The 17,970-nt window shown below is 39.3% G+C and overlaps 1 protein-coding gene across 2 annotated transcripts in view; it reads left to right on the top strand.

The window, feature by feature from the left end:
• CPNE4 (copine 4) overlaps nucleotides 1–17,970 on the top strand; it is a 224,005-nt gene that overhangs the window by 201,437 nt on the left and 4,598 nt on the right. For both annotated transcript variants that reach the window (XM_069860027.1, XM_069860026.1), the window contains exons 13-15: nucleotides 8,242–8,293; nucleotides 12,741–12,874; nucleotides 15,532–15,768. In XM_069860027.1, the coding sequence (XP_069716128.1) occupies nucleotides 8,242–8,293; nucleotides 12,741–12,874; nucleotides 15,532–15,768 (423 nt within the window). The remainder of the gene's footprint in view (nucleotides 1–8,241; nucleotides 8,294–12,740; nucleotides 12,875–15,531; nucleotides 15,769–17,970) is intronic.

Below are 17,970 nucleotides of genomic sequence, written 5' to 3'. Positions count from 1 at the left end.
TAAAAAAGGTACCAGCCGGCTGGTTGTTCCCTCATCTGCAAGGTGATCATCGTTGCATGAGGCAAAACTTGCAATTCGTTCAGCTTCAGGGAGCTGTACTTACCTAAGGACAGCTTGAAAGAAGATGTTACTGTGCCGGCTGAAGTCTTTTCACTGCTTTTCCAGTGATCACAGTTGAGTAAAATTCATAGCACAAGACTGCTTCTTTCTCAACCAAAATAATCAGCTGGTGGCATTGATGCCTTAGGTCACATGAGCATATTGGCAACATATCAGGTTTCTTAGACATGAGCAACAGCCTCTTGACGTGATTGTGAGAACATATCTCAGGGGTTAGCTGAAAAATACGTGACTTGCCACAAAGTGATTTCAGGGGGACTTTGTAACCAAATATTCCTACAATCACCAACACTGATCTTCTGCTTTGGCAAAACTACTGTTTGGAAAATTTCCTGACAAGTTCTCTTAAGTCAGACACTTGCACTGAATTTAGTAGCCCATGCATGGATGAAGGATCTCACCCAATAGCGTGAGCTGCCCTGTTTGTTATGTTACAAACCTCAAAGCAAGAAAATGGATTAATTGGACCTTCAGATTTTGAGTTCGGGAAAAGTCAGGGTAAACTAAAGAAGATGGGGATACTTGTGTGTGGATTGCATGTGTATGAGCAAGCAACCCAAGTCCCAAAGTAAAAAGAGACACAAGTGAGACACAGGAAAACATCTTTAATCTCCACTGTGGAAAACTCCAATGGAAAATGACAAAGACAAAATGACCATGTAATAAAACTTCAAAGAAGAGAAGAACCACGTTGCAGGAGAGCTGTGCCTTCCGTGCAACAAATGAGCAGAAATAATTAGCATGGTGTCTGCCATGGGCACATCCAACTGGAACTGGATTAGGAATTAAGACATCCATGCAGTCATCTGTTCAGTCCCTCCCCGTGATACTCTACACAGTCAATACAAATATCTGTCTTCTTAAAATAAACTCTATCAACACTTTCAATTCCCTCCTTGGCTTTGGCTGCACTTCTAAATTGAAAGATAAACCCTCTGAGAGAGTGAAGGGTCAGCCTCATCATGATGCATTAATAAGTCAAGGCCAATAAACCTGAAAATCCTTCAGTGATTTAAGCTGACTGGTATCATAAAGTTACTTTAAAGCAAACAATGATTAGTGTTTGATGTGGAACATAGCCAAGATGCATAGGAAACAGTGAAAAATCTGATATAGTTGAAAGTAACAAAGGCAGTATAAAAAAAGTGCTCCCAACTTGTCTCCCCTCACTTCTCGTCTTCTGCTGCAAAAATAAGGTAACACTATAGACACTACAGCAATATTGCAGATCTCATCCTATTCAAATGCTCTTTTGATGCTTACAGTGAAAGGTATTATAAGTTATACATATATTTTGTTTTACTAAATTACAGCAGTGTCATAACTGTAATAGTTCACACTGTAAATTTAGCTTGAATTGCTATGTGAACTTCTAAGTTCTGTCCCCATTATGTGCATAAATCAGCCTTTCATTTTAATTTAGAGTGCCTGCTTTCAGGTCTTCAGTCCTAATGAAATGACCTAACCTGCTCATAGCACATAGGTCTCTGCACGCCAGCAGCTGCTCTTTTATTTCTTCCAGTAGATAACAAATTGCTACAGCTGCGGAAGAAATTACTCCCACTGGCAAAGGTATCTAAGTAACCATGGGAGGTTACACAACTAAAACAACAGAGTTTACTTAAAAGTCTAAATTAAAGCTGAGCAACATATGCATGGCAATAACACAGTGAGGGAAGGCCAGAGTAGGCAAAATAAGTGTATCCAGTGGGCTCAGGTCTAATTTATTATATGTCATGCTCGGTCACAAGCTGTTGAAAAATGAGACCCATAACTCAGTATTCAGCATGAATCAATGACAACAATTCTCCACTTAATGATCAGTTGCTATTTAGGACCAGCTGAAGGCTGGTCGTAAGCTCTAAATGGTTTCACCAAGGTTTCCTAGGTTTCCTAGGTGTGCTAGATCATATGCAAGAAAGATGTCCATTTTGTGGTGTTATATCAGATCAGTGCCTTGTTTTCATACTAATTTGCACTCCTAATTTGAGATAGTTTCTGGAGGGCAGTATCCACCTGCCCATTTAGCGAGATTCCAGCATCTTCAAATCCTTTTACAAGCCACAAGAAAAGCAACTTTCGCTATGCCGACCTTTATTCCCCATGGAAAAATACTCTTCCTCATCTTACATTAACATTACAGAATAACGTCAGTATCCACCTCTGCAGGTTCTTCATTAATCTCTAGAGGATGAACCCCTTTAAACACATGGTTTTGTATATGCCTTCTACAGAATTTCCATTTCAAGAGCACACCTCTATGTTACACTGACTTTATTTTCCCTTATTTTAGCTCCAAATGAAACACTTCAGCTGTTAGCAGAAAAATAGCAGTTTCTAAATGACGTGAGGAATCTATGCGAGTAAAGGAAGCAAGACATGCCATATATAATATTCCTTATAGGTCTAGAGAACTTTCATCTAATATTCAGCAATATGATCTTTTTCCCCAAGGCCTGACAAATGCATCAACCTGTTCCTTGATTTAAGTAAACCTCTGAAAGCAATATTCCCCTCTTGAGTTTCTAACATATGAAACTTGCAGAACATGCTGGATATTCCACAGCAGTGTCTCCAATCCATCACTTTTTTTTTTTTTCAATGAGAAGAAGCATCTGAGAAGTCTGATGCAAAGTGAAGAGGTGGCAGATAACATGGACTCAGATACTGCTGCAAAAGGTCACAGTGAAGAGGAGGAGAGAAAGCTGAACCACACTGATTTCTTAGCAGGCAGGACTCAGAGGAGCTGAAAACCACACAGCAGCAAAAAACTTTCTGTTAAAATGAAAAGAAAGTTAGAATTGTGTCAGCTCAATGACAGGTGTATTGTCAATAATGAAGTGTTCTTTCCTAAAGAAGAATTGTAAGCTGACATCTGAGTAGGTATGAAACAACTTGTCATTTGTTTTAAGACAGTCCTGCATATTTCTGCATTTTTGATGAAAATTTCATTCACTGTTTCTTCTCGGAAGAGTCTCTGGAGAGAACTTCACTGTGGTTACAGAAACAGCATTGCACCTTTATGACCTTAATCTGCACTGTCTGGTTTGCTGGAAAGGTGAAGTACTTGAAAAGTGCTGTGGTCTTGTGATTCCTACGCTTTTCAGGAGCTCAAGGGTGAACACACATGCAAACCTGACAGAAAAGAACTAATAGAAGGAGGTGTAACAAACAAAGAGTTAAAAACCGGAATTTGTCACCTTATCCACGCAGCCTAAGTTTAGACATGGAAAGTGTGCAGTGTGCCTAAAAAACAAGTACAAAGGAAGGGAAAATAAATGACCAAGCTTTGTAAAGCAGAAATGTCTACAATGTGGTCTTAGGCAGAGACACAAACTGTCCAGTTCCCAAACTACTTGATTAATGAGCATTCTGAAAATAATAGCTTTTGAGCAGTGGTCCTTTAAATTTGTTAGTGTCTTAAGGTTTTGCAAAATGTGCAGGCGTTCCATATTTAATTTTCAGACAGGCAGTGGCTTAATAGAGTGCTCGACATTGTGCATCTCAGCATTTATGCCTATATGCATCTATTGTTCATAGTTTTTTTTACAATCTCCATTTAAATTAGTAAGAAAACTTTCCTCAACATGCCTGAATTTGTCAGATTGTTTGTCAAGATGTCGCACTATCATCACTATAGAGGTTTCTGTAAAACTGAAGCTATTTGGGACAGGGAGGTTAACTTAAATGGGTTTAAAAATCTAGAGGAGGAGAAAAAATGTTCACTAGTTTTCAGAACTGAGGCGTTCAATTCCAGCGCTTGCAAAATGAATGACAAACATGGTTTCTGACTCAAAGCAGTTTTACTTAAAAAAAACCCAGAAGTTCATTTAGTGTGAAAAAGGTTTAAAAAAGTATGGAGGCCATAACAGAATAGCATGTTTTAATGTAACTTAAAGTGCCTTTGCATAGTCCAAAAGCTTTCCAGCAATTGGCTTTTATAACTTCTGTGGGGTTTTACTATTTGTCAGATTAAAAGATAGAGAGCTTTTTCGGGCTTTGAGTTTTCTGAGTCCAGAATCTTTTTTTTTTTTTTTTTGAGAAATCTCAAAAAAATCTCACAAATTAGGAAATTCTTCTTTTCTTTCAGCCTTAATTGGAAATCTGTTTAGCAAGGGTCACTTTATAAGGATGAATTTCATTACATCCCAATATGAGGGAAGGTGACTTTTCTACTAATATAATCACAAGCATGTGGGAGTATGGTTATGATTCTTGCAGCAGTCTCATGGGCACCCTCGCATTGACGGACAACTGCCTTTCTGTAAGCCAGTGCTTGTCACTTTGTATATACAGGCAATGGAAGCACTGTACAGTTGTAAAAAAAAATTACTATAATCTGCCTTAGCAAAAATATTTTAGACTGTTTATTGATTTGATGTATCCTCAGAAATGTTGTCTTTGTAGTCTACATCATGATGTGTCATAGAGCTACTCATTTTGCTTGTTAAAAAACTTGAAAAAATTAACTGAGAAATAATATGTTCCTGGTGCAGGAAGTTCCTGGACAGCTGCGTTTTAATAATCCCACATTCATGATGGTATCTGCTAAATAATTTAGCTGGAGTCCTCCCAAGGGGAAAGATTAATACGTAGCCAAATACAAGTAAATGTCCTTAGTTACAGGCTTTGAGTGGTGTTTGTGTAGCAACCCAGGTAGTGCCAGGCTGATCCCATGTAATTACCTCTGCACTCCAGAATTTCTGTCTCCTTTCTGTTTGTGGATTGATTTTATGGATTGATGTTAAGAGAGAGGAGGAAGGCTGAACAGCTACATATTTGAAACTTAATCCAGAGTCAGTAATACAATTACGGTTCTGCAAGGACAATCCTCGTTGTGAGGCTGACTTCCCCCACAGACCAGTCTGAAGTTCTACGCAAAATTCTCTCTGCCAGGTGCTAACATAAAGAAGTCATTCTGTGTTTGCGTGGCTTGACATATTCTAGTATTTTCTGACTGTTAGATTAATCCATCATACAAACCACTCTCACAGATTATATAAACGTCCTTGCATTTCAAAAGCCAAATGTCTTGTCGTTTCCCCTGAGGATTTCCCAGTCAACAACATTTTACATGTTCCCAGTTTTACCTCCTTTTCCTCATTACTTTATGAGTTCTGGGACTGCCGGACGGATGTGTAATTCAATATCAGAAAGATGCCATTTAGTATACCAGCTTTTGGTCTTCTGTCATCAGCATGTCTTGCCTTTCAGTTACAAAAGCCCTTACATCTTTAATTTAAAAGCAAAACAAAACAAAAATGAAAAAAATAACCCAACCCAGAACAAAACAAAAGATGAAGACTCATTACTGTGCACTGCTTTGAAAACAAAAGCATTGAATATTTGGTCCAAAGCACCTTTTGGGCTTTGCATGGAGTTCTATCAAGTAGCAGCCCAAGTTCTATAAGGCCTTTGGTACATATCATGTGTCTGAAGTCTCTGCTGGTTTGAACCTTCTCGAATTGTGGCCACTACAGGGGAAATGGCGCAGGGGCAGGTTGAAGCACAGCTTCGCTGGAGTGAGGAATGAGTTCTGAGCATTTGGAGAAATTCTGTTTTAAAAATATCTGCTGTTGGCTTGCCTTGGGTGACGATTTCTCGTTTGTGAACCATCACTGAGCTGCTCAAAGAACTTTTCTCCTTCACATTATACTTTAATGTTGTATAAATTGTGATATATTGTTCAGAGAGCATAGGAAACAACCCAGTATTTCTACATTCATTGTGTTTCCTGTCCTGCCTTCAGGATACATTTTAACACTGTTCTTGGTGAATCAGCAGTGTATGAGGGCCACTTGCTTTGACAGAACAGCAACCATTGCTCAGACGGTATTATTTTTTGGATCATTGTGCACACTTACTAGATTTGGGCTTTTCTTATTGGCCTGAACTGATATCTACATTTTTTCTTAAATAAAAGCCTTGTTGCCAGAGCTCTGAACCAGATAAGTTGCTTGTATAGTGTGATACTGAAAGAGTTATAGCAACAAAAGCAACCAGCCCATGCTTGCATGTGAGGTTAAAATACTGTATTCATAGCTCTGAAATTGTGGTACTCCTTTTGCTATAATTTCAAATGCATTTGTAATAAAGAAATAAAATCACTGAAGAGGCACAGTGTTGGAAGACTCACCCTGTAATACATAAACATGCATTGCCATACTTTTTGCTCTTGAGATGCAGTTAATACACAATACAAAAAGCCTAGAGGGAAAAGAAAGGCTATTGAACAACAACAACAACAAAAAATCCTCAGTGAGTGAAAGCTCACATAATCATTCCTGACAGCTGCAATTACCTTTGGCCTGCAGCTGGTCATGAGACTGGCAGATACCAGCTGGGCAAAGTGTGCCAAGAGATGTACAGAGCAGCCAGACAGAAGGGCTCTGGAGCTCCTCTGAAGCATATCTGATAGCCCTGCTCTTCTGTGCTTGACTCATGTAAAACCCTCTGTAAGAGGCAACTGATTCTTGGAGTAGACATAAACTCGTGGCTGGGCTGAGCTGGCTGCAAACTCTTCAGTGAGTTTTTGCTTCAGTCCTTTTCTGTCATGGGAGAAGACCTGTTTTATTTAACCTCTTAATAAGTAGTGGTAGGCATCACTGTAGTGAGCAAGGACAGCATATGAAATTCAATCTCTCTGAGAAACCCTCTTAGGCAGTAACTAGCCAACTTACACCACCTTTACAGAAGCTTCTCTGTAATCACATATTTGATCTATGGGTCTATTAGTCATAGACCAATTTCTGTGCTGTGCTGTCAAGTCATCTAAACTAGCAAATATAACAGCAATATCCAACAAATGCACCTCTTTCTGCTGATAATCAAAGTTCCATTGTACAGAAAGTAAATAGGTTGCTTTCCATTATGACTAGAACTGATGGTATTTCTGACTATCCTAAAGGGATCCTAAAGAAAGTCTCAAAGGTGTGTAATTGAAGTTAGATATATAAATGCCTTCATGAACCTGCGATGATATACTTTAATTCAACTTTACCAGAATATGTATCTTTAAGTTGTGCGTTGCAAGAAAAAAGTTGGTCTTCAGCAAGAGAATTGTAGACAAACAGGAGAATTAAGAGACTGAGCTTCAGAGCTGAAGAGATTAAAAGGAATCAAGCCTTCTCAGTGATCAAAGAAAGGAGTAAAAAGTAATCTGGAAGAAATGCAGGCAAGAACAAACCTTAAAATCAGAAGAGTGCATCTGAAGAATGTTTCAGTACCAACAGATTTGTGCTGCAGATGGAGATCTGTAAGTGACGGACAGCTAGAGGAAGCATGGAACCTGAGACTTACTTGCCTTGTATTGTTTGTGCATAGAAAAGTCTTCTATTATTTTCCCAAGCCACTGAAGATACAATACATCTGGGTTTTTTAGAAAATCAGCAACTTTTTTGTATTCACAGTAATCTCTCTTAGAAAATACCTTTGTGCTGTTTTATTACATTCAGATTTAGAGAGGCAGAATGGGATAGTCACTGAATTGGAGGAAAAACAAGAGTCTTCAGGTGTTTTCCTAATTTCCTTCCAGACTAATCTAATTTCTTAACCAGATTAGACTCCTTACATTTCATACGTTACTATTGCACAGTGGGTCTGAATGACTGCCTTGATTTCATTGAAGAATGAATAATTTACCCTGTAATCCCTTGGCCTTCTAATGAGTAAACATTCAACCATGGGAATGCAGGATTAAGAAGGGAGCTGAGCTTGTGCTTTCAGTGCTGTATCACAACCTGCTTTCTCTCTCCTGCAATCTGAGATGCTGAGCTAGGGAGAGCTAGCATTTAAATCTTTTCAGCTATAGATCTCTCCTCTGTGCCTGGCATTGATAGCCCAATCCTGACATTGTATTTATGTGATTTCTCATGTACTTGGGTGGGTTTTCATTATGCTGTTTTTTTCTTTTTCTTGCTCTTGTTACTGACAAGTTTAATTCCATTTTTGTTTCTTTGTTTCTGCAGGGAGTTCCAGCTGGGACTATATGACACACTTAGTGGCTGAAAGCCTGAAAGATCACTGGTTTAACAGAGAAAGAATGTAAAGTGTGTTTAACCACCAGTCCTCTTGGTATAATTTTTCTGACTATAGCTGTCTTCTCTTTCTATTTATCTGCAGGTTTCTCATGATTTTGCAATCAATTTCAATGAAGACAACCCAGAATGTGCAGGTAACACATGCATCAGGACAGACTGCTGTATTTTTGCTGTGTGCAGAATGTGATTGTGCTTTTTTATGGTACCCTCTGAGTATTATTCAAAGTGGTTTTTAAAGAAAGCATCCAGGATTTTCAAAACCTGGCAGACTCCAAGCCATCAGGCTTAGTTTTAGAAACCTTAGAAAGTGCCACACGTTAATTTTCTGAAAAATGGGTCCCTTCGAACATACATCAGGATTCAGCACTAGCGCTACCCCAAATCAATAGCATTTCTGAAAACTAAAGCTGTGTTTTTCTAGATTCATTCCAAATCTCAAGCTACAGCAACATCATAGGTTTTGTAGCTAAGAAGAGCAAGACATGCAAAAAAACCAGTCTGTGCACCTCTGTGTGGTGTCAGTCCAGCAATGTCAAACGTCAGAGGGCCAGGGTAGCAGCTGAGGACTGCTGTGGTAGAAGGATGCAAGATGTTGGTGTGTTCTAGCAACCATCACTAATCCTCAGCAGTCAGAGGTCAGATTGAAGTGGCAGATCTTGCCATATGTCTTGTATTTGTGAGTGAGGTCTGCAGTGACTGATGCTGTCTTTCTAGAATCTCCTGTCACAATTTACACATTTTGTAAAAGGTGAAAATAACAGGACAATAACATGTAAACAGTCAATAAGTAATCCCAGACTAACACTTATTAGAATGTCTTGGTCAGATGATCATTGCTGCGTAAAATCCACAAGTCGTTATTCTTCCTTATCCTTCTGCTACCTTCCAGATTCTGAAAATGGTGTTCCAGAATGCTCTTCGTGTTCAATTTTCTAGCTGCTCAGTTCTGCCCTTCTCATTCTTATTAGTGGCTTGCGTTCAGGCGTAGTCAGTGGAATATGTTCAGGATAAGAATTAAGATGCCAAGAAATTAACTGAGGAAAGGAGGATAGGGTAAGCAATTCAAAGGAAAGAGACTTTAAAAAAATTCAGAGTTCGTGCATCTTGAATTTAAGATCTCTGTTTTTAGTGCAGTGGGCATTCCTGCTTTGTTGTTGTGCTTGGATTGTTGGACTGCCCCAGCCTCAGTAGGTCATATGCTTGAAATGTAATTGGGCATAAAAGTCCTACAGCTGCTTGATGTGTTCACACAGCTTTTCACACTGAAGAAGTTAAAAGATGCAGAAATTACATGCATGCATCTAGATGTGTCCTAAGCTTGTGTGCCAGCTTGAAGTTGAGATTTTAATCACAGCAGGGCTGCAGAGATGAATTGGAGAAGCAAAACAGACCTCAAAATTATGTTTGGATCATCATATTTTAAAATATGTTACCTTTCCTACTTCTGAACACAGATGGTATCTACATACGGCCTGATATGTTTAAAACTTTTCATTTAACAATGGCCTGCATAAGGTGATAACATATTTATGCACATAATATTCAAATATAGCTTTGTTTCCCAGTCTAAATGCAAGACATTTGTGACATTCTGCATACCTCAGAAAAAAGCCCTAGCAGTCCATGCAATGAATACTTTATTATGCCCCTCCTTTGCTGTTTCTTTGGACTCCGAGGCTCATTCTTTTAACACATTGACTTTGTTATATAATGATTTGTATTGATTGACTACTACTTGAAGAGGCTGTCACATCTATATGGTGCCAGAAGCAGGTCAGAGGTTGAAAAGACAAATCCTCTGCAAGTAGAACTTACTATCCAGTCTGTACTATGTATGCAAAATAAAATGTAACAATGGAAATGATAAAAAGTTTTTAAAAAGGAAGGAGCTGCTCTCTGAGCTTTGCCTTGGCTTATGTCACTTAATATTGGTTATGCATTTAATCTTTATTTGGTTCTTCGCATAAGGCATATTTATCAAATAAGTTAACCCATCACCTGAAAGGAGTTTTAGCAATAAGAATACCTAAAAAGATAGTTGCAGCACAAAAGAAGGCCAAGGAAGAAATTTGCAGCATTCACACATGCATCTATGAGTTATAGAAAGCACTTCATTGTCCTAAATGACACCATTTAAAATAATACCCATCTGGATGAAAACAAGAAAAGGAGTCAGATCAGAAAATGTGTTGTTTAATAATCTGCTGCGTCTTGCTCATCACTTGCCTGCTATGGATGCTTGATTAGTTCCTATTGCCAGTTGTTCTGTGATGCTTTCTAGATGCTTTCACTGTATGAGGTGGCACAGTGAGCAGTAAGACCAGCATGTCATGTGAAGAGAGGATGCAAGAATGGTTGGACTCGATGATCCGGTGGGTCTCTTCCAACCTGGTTGTTCTATGATTCTAAGAATGGGAGGGAGATAAAGAGACCACATTATTTTACCTTGTAATATTTAGCATACTTGCTGGAATACTAAGGCAGATTGCTATAGAGTATCTTGCTTTAAACCAAAAAACCAGAGGTTTGGATCCAATATAAAAAATGTGTGCCTGATTTGCATTTGGGGAATGAAATCCATTTCTTTGTGGAAGCTACGAGCTGGCACAATATAGTGTGAAGCATCATTCTACATTGCATAAAGACTGTGTTAGGATATGAACATCACTGGAATACACAAAACATAGAGGTCCTCACCTTTCCTCATGTATTGCCATTCTCACTGTAGAAAATTTTAGTATTTATAGCCTTATATTTCATATATTTTTTGTTTAGTATATTTATCATCTTACACTTAGTCTTTATTGTCTGAGGAAGAAAGTAAGTGACAACCTCTAATCTGAATTAATGTTTCTACACATGCATGCATTTTACGTGCATCTTAAACCCATATGTATATTTAAGAATATGCTGTATATCATCAGAGGTATTGAAAGTGGATTCCAATTAAAAATGTAAAGACAAATTGTGAACAAAAATGTACATTGGCTTTCCCTAAAATAAAGGAGTCCAAGAAAAGTAAGCTACAAAGTAAGCTACTTACATGACCTGTTGGATTTTGGATGTACAAGGACAGTAACTATTTCTAAAATATATTAATCTGAGATAGCAAACAAGAAATTATGTTTCCAGAACATGTTTCTTTCTAAAATGAAAGCAGCTTTCTGATGAACCACACTAAATCTGTGTGGAATGCAAGGAGTGAGGTTTATCTCATACTATTTTAATGCGTAAGAGAAAAGCCATAGTGTATCTTGTCATCATCTTAGGGAAGATTTATGAGGCCTTCATGCAAGATCAGTAAGTATATGTAATGAAATCCTTAGCAGGTTTAAACTTAGGAGTTGTCAAAAGGTCAGGTTTGCACTATGTAAATTACTCACTGGAATTACCAAGGGAAATTTTGTAACATTGCGTTTTAGTTAATCATAGCTATAATTGGAGCTTGTTCTTGTGTCTGTGTGTGCTGCAATGGAAAAATATCTTTGTAATTATCTGTAAAGAAAGAAGACTGCGTTCTCCACCATTTTTTTATAGGAGGTTCAGTTGTATCGTTGTAAAGTAATTATAACTCCCAGTGATTTGATACTAATGGGTCTGCACCCATATATTGTGTAAACATGGTTGAATAAAATCTCATGAGTGAGCTGGTCTCAACGCAGACTGAAACTGGCTCAGGATCTTAAGAGTAGTCATTTAATTCTCCAGCATCCTTTACAAAGCTCTTCAGTCTATCACTTTCTTTCCAACTTTAGACCTCTAATCCTTTAGGTCTGGTAAGCTGGGAGTTCTGAATGCAGAGGCTGACATGCATCACTTCAAGAAATCCTTCTTCTCAATGATTGAAAACACCAATTTCCATTCTGTGATCTGTCAAGTGTGTCAGCAGAAGTCTGTTTTCCCTGGTCTAGTTATATATCCCAAAATTAAAAAGCCAAAACTGGCTAGTTCTCCATCAAAACTTCTTGACTAAAGCTCATTTTTCTGTAGACTGCAGGTCATCCTGCTGTTTCTTCCAAGATTTCACAGCTTTTGGTCATAGTCAAATTCAACCTGTGAGCAATTATGCAAATTGACCTTGAAAAATTATTTTCGTAGCACAGGGGATTCAGGTGTTCGACAAGCTGTTTGAACTCTGTGACAGATCTAGGTTGTAAGAACAAAGGGCAAATCTGCTGGTAACTACCATGATAAACAAATAAATATTTACCTGAGGCTGAAGTGTTTTTAATTTGTGTCGACCCTTCTAGCATAAATCTTAGCTGGTGATCAGAAAGTGATCGCTTACACCTTGAACTGAGAGGGATGGAAGCTATTGCACTGCAAGCTGATCCCTGGAAAACAGAAATTAAAAACTGCTGGGAAGAATCAGCGTGGTATAATGAATTATATATTACAAACTGGATTCAAGGCAACTAGAGACAGCTTCTGGGAAATTATCTGAAGCTGTTAGTCCTTGCTAATCATGTGGTATTCTGAATTTATGCATTAAGAACCTGCCTTTTATTTATATTTCAAAGAAGCATGATATTGCTGCTGTGCTCCACATTTATTTGCCTTTTGTGTGGCTTTCTGTGACAGGAATACAGGGTGTTGTGGAGGCTTATCAGAGCTGCCTTCCCAAGCTGCAGCTCTATGGGCCCACAAACATTGCTCCCATCATCCAGAAGGTGGCAAAATCAGCATCTGAGGAGACCAACACCAAGGAGGCCTCGGTAAGGGCATAATGCTGTGTTTGGCTTTTTTCTTGTTTTATGATGGATCCCTTGCAGGCCATCAGAACAGGGTTTGTGTTGTATGTGAGTTATACCTTCAGAGTTTTCACTAGCTGCCTTCACAGGAGGCAACCAACAATTGTTACAGATTTAAACTCTACCCTCCTGCTTTTAGAGCCATTTTGCTCTAATACACCCAGTTCTTCATTATGGAAGCATAAATGGCACCACTAGTTTAGGGGCCAAGCCCTAAAAGGTTTGACATACAAGGAGATGAGCTCAAATTATTCCCTACAGAGACTACACAATTTCAAGTATCTTGCAGAGGCTGTACTAAAACTTTGTTGTTCAACTAGGGGATTTTTATAACCCTTCCTTTGAAAATGTAGTGATAATTTTCAATTTGCTGTTACTGACATGGAGCATTATGTGCCTTTTAGAAATCAGGAGATGAGTCTGCCTATATCTGATACAAACCCCATGACAGATTCTTGGGCCGAAAGGCTTAAGCATAGATAGTGTTTTAAATGTACATTTTTTTAATGGATTAGGCTTATTTTTCTCCTGTCTCCCAGACAGAACGAGAGTAAAGTATAGTGAGAGAATTGGAGAAATTATGGGAGTGAGTAGGTCTGAAACATCAACAAGAGCAGTGCTATGGGAATCAAGGATGTAACAGAGAACTTCTGTACAGCAGCAAGGAAAATGCCTATGTATAGGAACAGAACAGAGCTGAACATTGGCATGTGTCTCATCACCAAGCCTCAAGCCTTCTCTAAGCTTTCTTCATGTGCTCAGCCTTTTTACAAGACCTACTAAGACAGCAATTCCCAAACATTTTTGTCCGTTGGTCTGGGCTGGTGATTGTCACTCTGTTGTTATTTCCAGGATCTCGATACTATTTAGGGTCCCAGTTCTATAATGGGGAATTGCTATGTTTGAATTTCCATATCCACTTAATCCTGAAGTGGCTCACTCTGTTCCCAGTGCTGCTTCTGAAACAGTGCATCATATTGAAGAAGTTACTTCATTCTGCTAAACTTAAGTTTCCCCCTCTTCCAGTTCAAAACCCAAATTATTTTATAGCATGAGTCTTCAAGATAAAGTTTTCTCTCTGCATGTTTTGCTTTCTTCATGGCAGGAGGTGATGAACAGAACTCTATATGAGTTTATATAGACGTGTATACATAAACTAATGATGATTTGTGTGTTGGCATTACTCGCGCAGAGTGACCAAATTTTATGACTTGGGGTTTTTTTTTCTGTTAATGCCTGTTTGTTAAATGATTCCAGCTGCCTAGTAATTCATAAAAGGTCCACATGAGAGTCCCTTCTGTCTCTTACCGAGTGAAGATGTCATAGCTTATGATCCCAGTTCACAGGGCTTTGGAGTTTTGAGAAAGAAATGACAAGCATTCAAAATTGCTTGGTCTCTTTTAGAGAATGAAAAAAAGCTCTCCTCAGGGTCTGTTTGAAGTGTTTGAAAATAAACATATTCCTCCCTGCACATGCCCTCGCTCTCCTCAGAGACCTCATTACTCTGCAGAATGCAGCAGGCCTGCCATGGTGTGCTGCTGGTCTCACAGACACCAGTGGGTCACCCCCGAGTTTGCAGATGGCTGCACCCATCCCACTTGCCTGTTAGCAAAGCTGCTCTGCAAAGTGCTGTCATAACCTCCTTGACAGCTCTGCTACATGCTTGTAACGCCTCAATACCCATTCCTCCCTGCCTCCCACTGGTACCCTAAGGGGAAAAAAATGTAATCGGAAACTGCCAGAAGAAGCGATTGTGCAGCAGCAGGTGGAAAATAGGGCTAGTGAGGATCTCAGGACTATTGCAGCTTCCCAGCCAAAGCCCTCACTCTCCCAGTCCTAGCAGCTCAAAACTCCTTTTTTTACACTGTGCGTCCCTTAGGTCCCTTCAGCTTCTGAGCTAGAGCTGAACTCCAGAGAAGGAGAAATTAGTAGCAGAAGAGGTTTGTATGGGAAATGCACTTAACCTTTGAGTCACTATTATTTTAGTTTAACCCAGCAAGCAGCTAAAACAGTTATATAGCCATTCACTCACTCCCCCACAGAATGGTAAAATTCATGGGTTGAGGTAAGAACAACTTAATAGGACACAAAAGTAAGAAAATAATAATTATAATGATAACAGAATATACAAAACAATTGCTCATCACCTGCTGACCAATGCCCACCTAGTTCCCAAGCTGCAGTTCCCCCTGCTGGCTTCCTCCAAGTTTATATACTGAGAATGATGTCTCATAGTATGGAATATCCCTCTGGCCAGTTTGGATCAGCTGTCCTGGAGGTGTCCCCTCCCAGCTTCTTGTGCAACTCCTGCCTTCGCATTGGCAGGCCAGTATAAGAAGGTGAAAAATCCTTGACTGCTTAGCAACAACTAAAACATCAGTGCATTATCAACACTATTCTGTTCCTGAATCCAGAACACAACTCTATACCAGCTACTAGGAAGAAAATTAACTCTATCCTAGATGAAACCAGGACAATTATAAAGGCTCTTTTCCATAATATTTTAAAAAGTACATGAGTGACAGTTACCAGAAACACTTACAGAAAACCTGGAAAAGGGTAAGCAGCTTTGGAAGATCAGCTAATAATATAATTTTTCACTTCTTCTCCAACTACTTCAGCAATATTTCATCTTGCTAATTCTGACGGATGGCGTCATCACAGACATGGCTGACACCAGAGAGGCCATTGTCCATGCCTCTCACCTTCCCATGTCAGTCATCATCGTCGGGGTGGGGAATGCTGATTTTAGTGATATGCAGATGCTGGATGGTGATGATGGGATCCTGAGGTCTCCCAAAGGCGAGCCTGTGCTTCGAGACATCGTCCAGTTTGTGCCATTTAGGAACTTCAAACATGTAAGCTGATTTTTCCATCCTTTCTGTAAAAGGGTGAATGTATACAACATATACTGATTGTCCCTAGGACTGGGCTGAAATTTGGATGGGCATGAAGTCTTTAATAAGTCTACGGCATTATTGTGTCAGGAATGCAGAAAAATTGAATATAGAATGAGATGTGGGAAGGGGGAGTGGTGGAAGGGGGAGGAAGGAATGGGGCAAAATCCATGTGCTTCTTGTGGTACCTCCACTTTCTCCTTGATTTTATTTTGTTTGCCCTCCCTGACTTGTTTTTCCTGGTGTCTCTTTGCATCTGTTCTATTAGGAACGGTTTCTACTGTACTACTGTACTCTTTCCATCCCTTCATTTCCACAGGCAGTTGAAATGGCTGTGAACACCCACAGTGTTCTCCGGGAGGCTGCTCCTTGAAATTTAGGTCTCTAGGTTCTCAAATACTGAGCTATTCACCCAGAGCATCCTGGTTGCCTCCAAACCCATTCCCCAGATTCTGTACAAGATCAAAGTGGTGTTCCTAAGAGCCTCCCTGTCTGCTCAGCCAGCTGTTCCTGTCTTAGCTAAGCGTGGTTTAGGAGATACTCTGTAGGAGAGGAAGGGATATATCCAGCATTAAATTACCAAATATGAAATAATCCCTTGGCCAAGTGCTTTTCTCCTCAGTCGCCTGCCCTAGCTTGCAGCATCTCTCCCAGGAACCTTTTCAGCAGCTGAGGAGAGACAGTGTTCACCCACAGAAAGAGCTTTCCCACACAGCCAGGTTTTTCAGGGCCCTTTTCCCCCATATGGTGGTATGAAATGGCCATTGTGTTCCTCTGCAAGACTGATGACATACTTTTCTTGCTTTTTCTATCTTTCTTTCCCTTCCCCTCACTTCATCTGTTATATTTAAGTGCATTTCCAGACTGTTCTATTGCTCACCCCAGTGTCTAGGAAGGATATCCTCAGTATTTGATTTCTTTACCCCACAGCATAACTGACTCATTCTCTTCATAAGATTGCCCTTTCCAATCTGCTCTCATATACTAGTGACCCTTAGATCTGCATTTGTCGCACAGAGTTTTCAAATCTGGGTTGGCTTTGGTCTGCAGATGGGTTTGCGGTGCTTACATTTCTTCAGTTTTCTAGAATTTTTGTTACCACAGGGAGCTTTTTACTTTTTGATACTTTCTGGAACTTCCAAAATACCTTCATTTGGTTTTCTCTTCTCAGGAGTTGATGTTTTTTCTATATTCAAAATAAAATTCTGCTAGATTTGCTTTAGATCTAGATGCACTTCTTTCTTTCACAAACTCTGCTGAGGAGTAAGAGAAACAGACTTGCTCCTCTTTTCCCTCTGCAATTAGGTAAAGAATGGATCTTCTTAGGAAATAAAACTCACTTTGTGCTTTGTGACACCATACTAAATGGCTGTAGATTTGCCACTGAATTGTAAATACAATGTTGACAGTGCCACTCAGTCACCTATCTGCCGGAACAAAGAATAAGCATACCCCACTCATAGCCCATGGTTTTCCTTCATCAGATAATCACAAGTGTGTAGTGCCACACCGTAGTCTATTGTAAAAGTGTCAAGAGACAAGTTATTTATGGGCTGGTGCTAGACCTACTTTCAATTAGTTCAAAACATGTTTCTGCAAGGAACTGGCAAAGCCAGCTGCATTTGTTATTTTTAGTTTCGTGATTTTATAACAAAGTTGAAATCATCCTTGACTGAATAGATTAATGCTGACAGTTGCAGTTCTGGGCACTGAATATATTGTGCCTCTTGTGTTAACTTATGAATGAGTCTATGTGTGATTTTAATTGCTGGCATGGGTCAAATGCCAAGCATGTATTATTTTTAGTTGTTTGAGATTAACTTCCCCAGTACTGGGAGATGATTGCAACCTTGCTAATTTGTTAAATAGTGATAGTTTTCTCCCCCTTTCCCTCGGTAGCTGAGATGATATAGATATAGATAATACATTTGCAATATCAGAAAAGTCAATACAACTTATGCAACTTGATATTTAGTCTTTGTTGTGGTTTTTCAGCATTTCACCAAATGTCAGTGTAATGGATGAGTGCCCATAACAATAGCCACTTCTGGATTAATTTCTTTATTGCCATATCCCAAGTAATCACTCTCTCTGAGCAAAGTGACATTCACAGCTATCTTGCTTACTTATCTTCAGCATAAACCAAAGACTATGTCTTTTGCA

Source organism: Phaenicophaeus curvirostris, chromosome 6 (genome assembly GCF_032191515.1).
Source record: "Phaenicophaeus curvirostris isolate KB17595 chromosome 6, BPBGC_Pcur_1.0, whole genome shotgun sequence".
In the NCBI taxonomy this organism is placed as follows: domain Eukaryota; kingdom Metazoa; phylum Chordata; class Aves; order Cuculiformes; family Cuculidae; genus Phaenicophaeus; species Phaenicophaeus curvirostris.
Note: the sequence above shows the minus strand (reverse complement) of the source record. Positions and strands in the feature narration are given on the sequence as shown.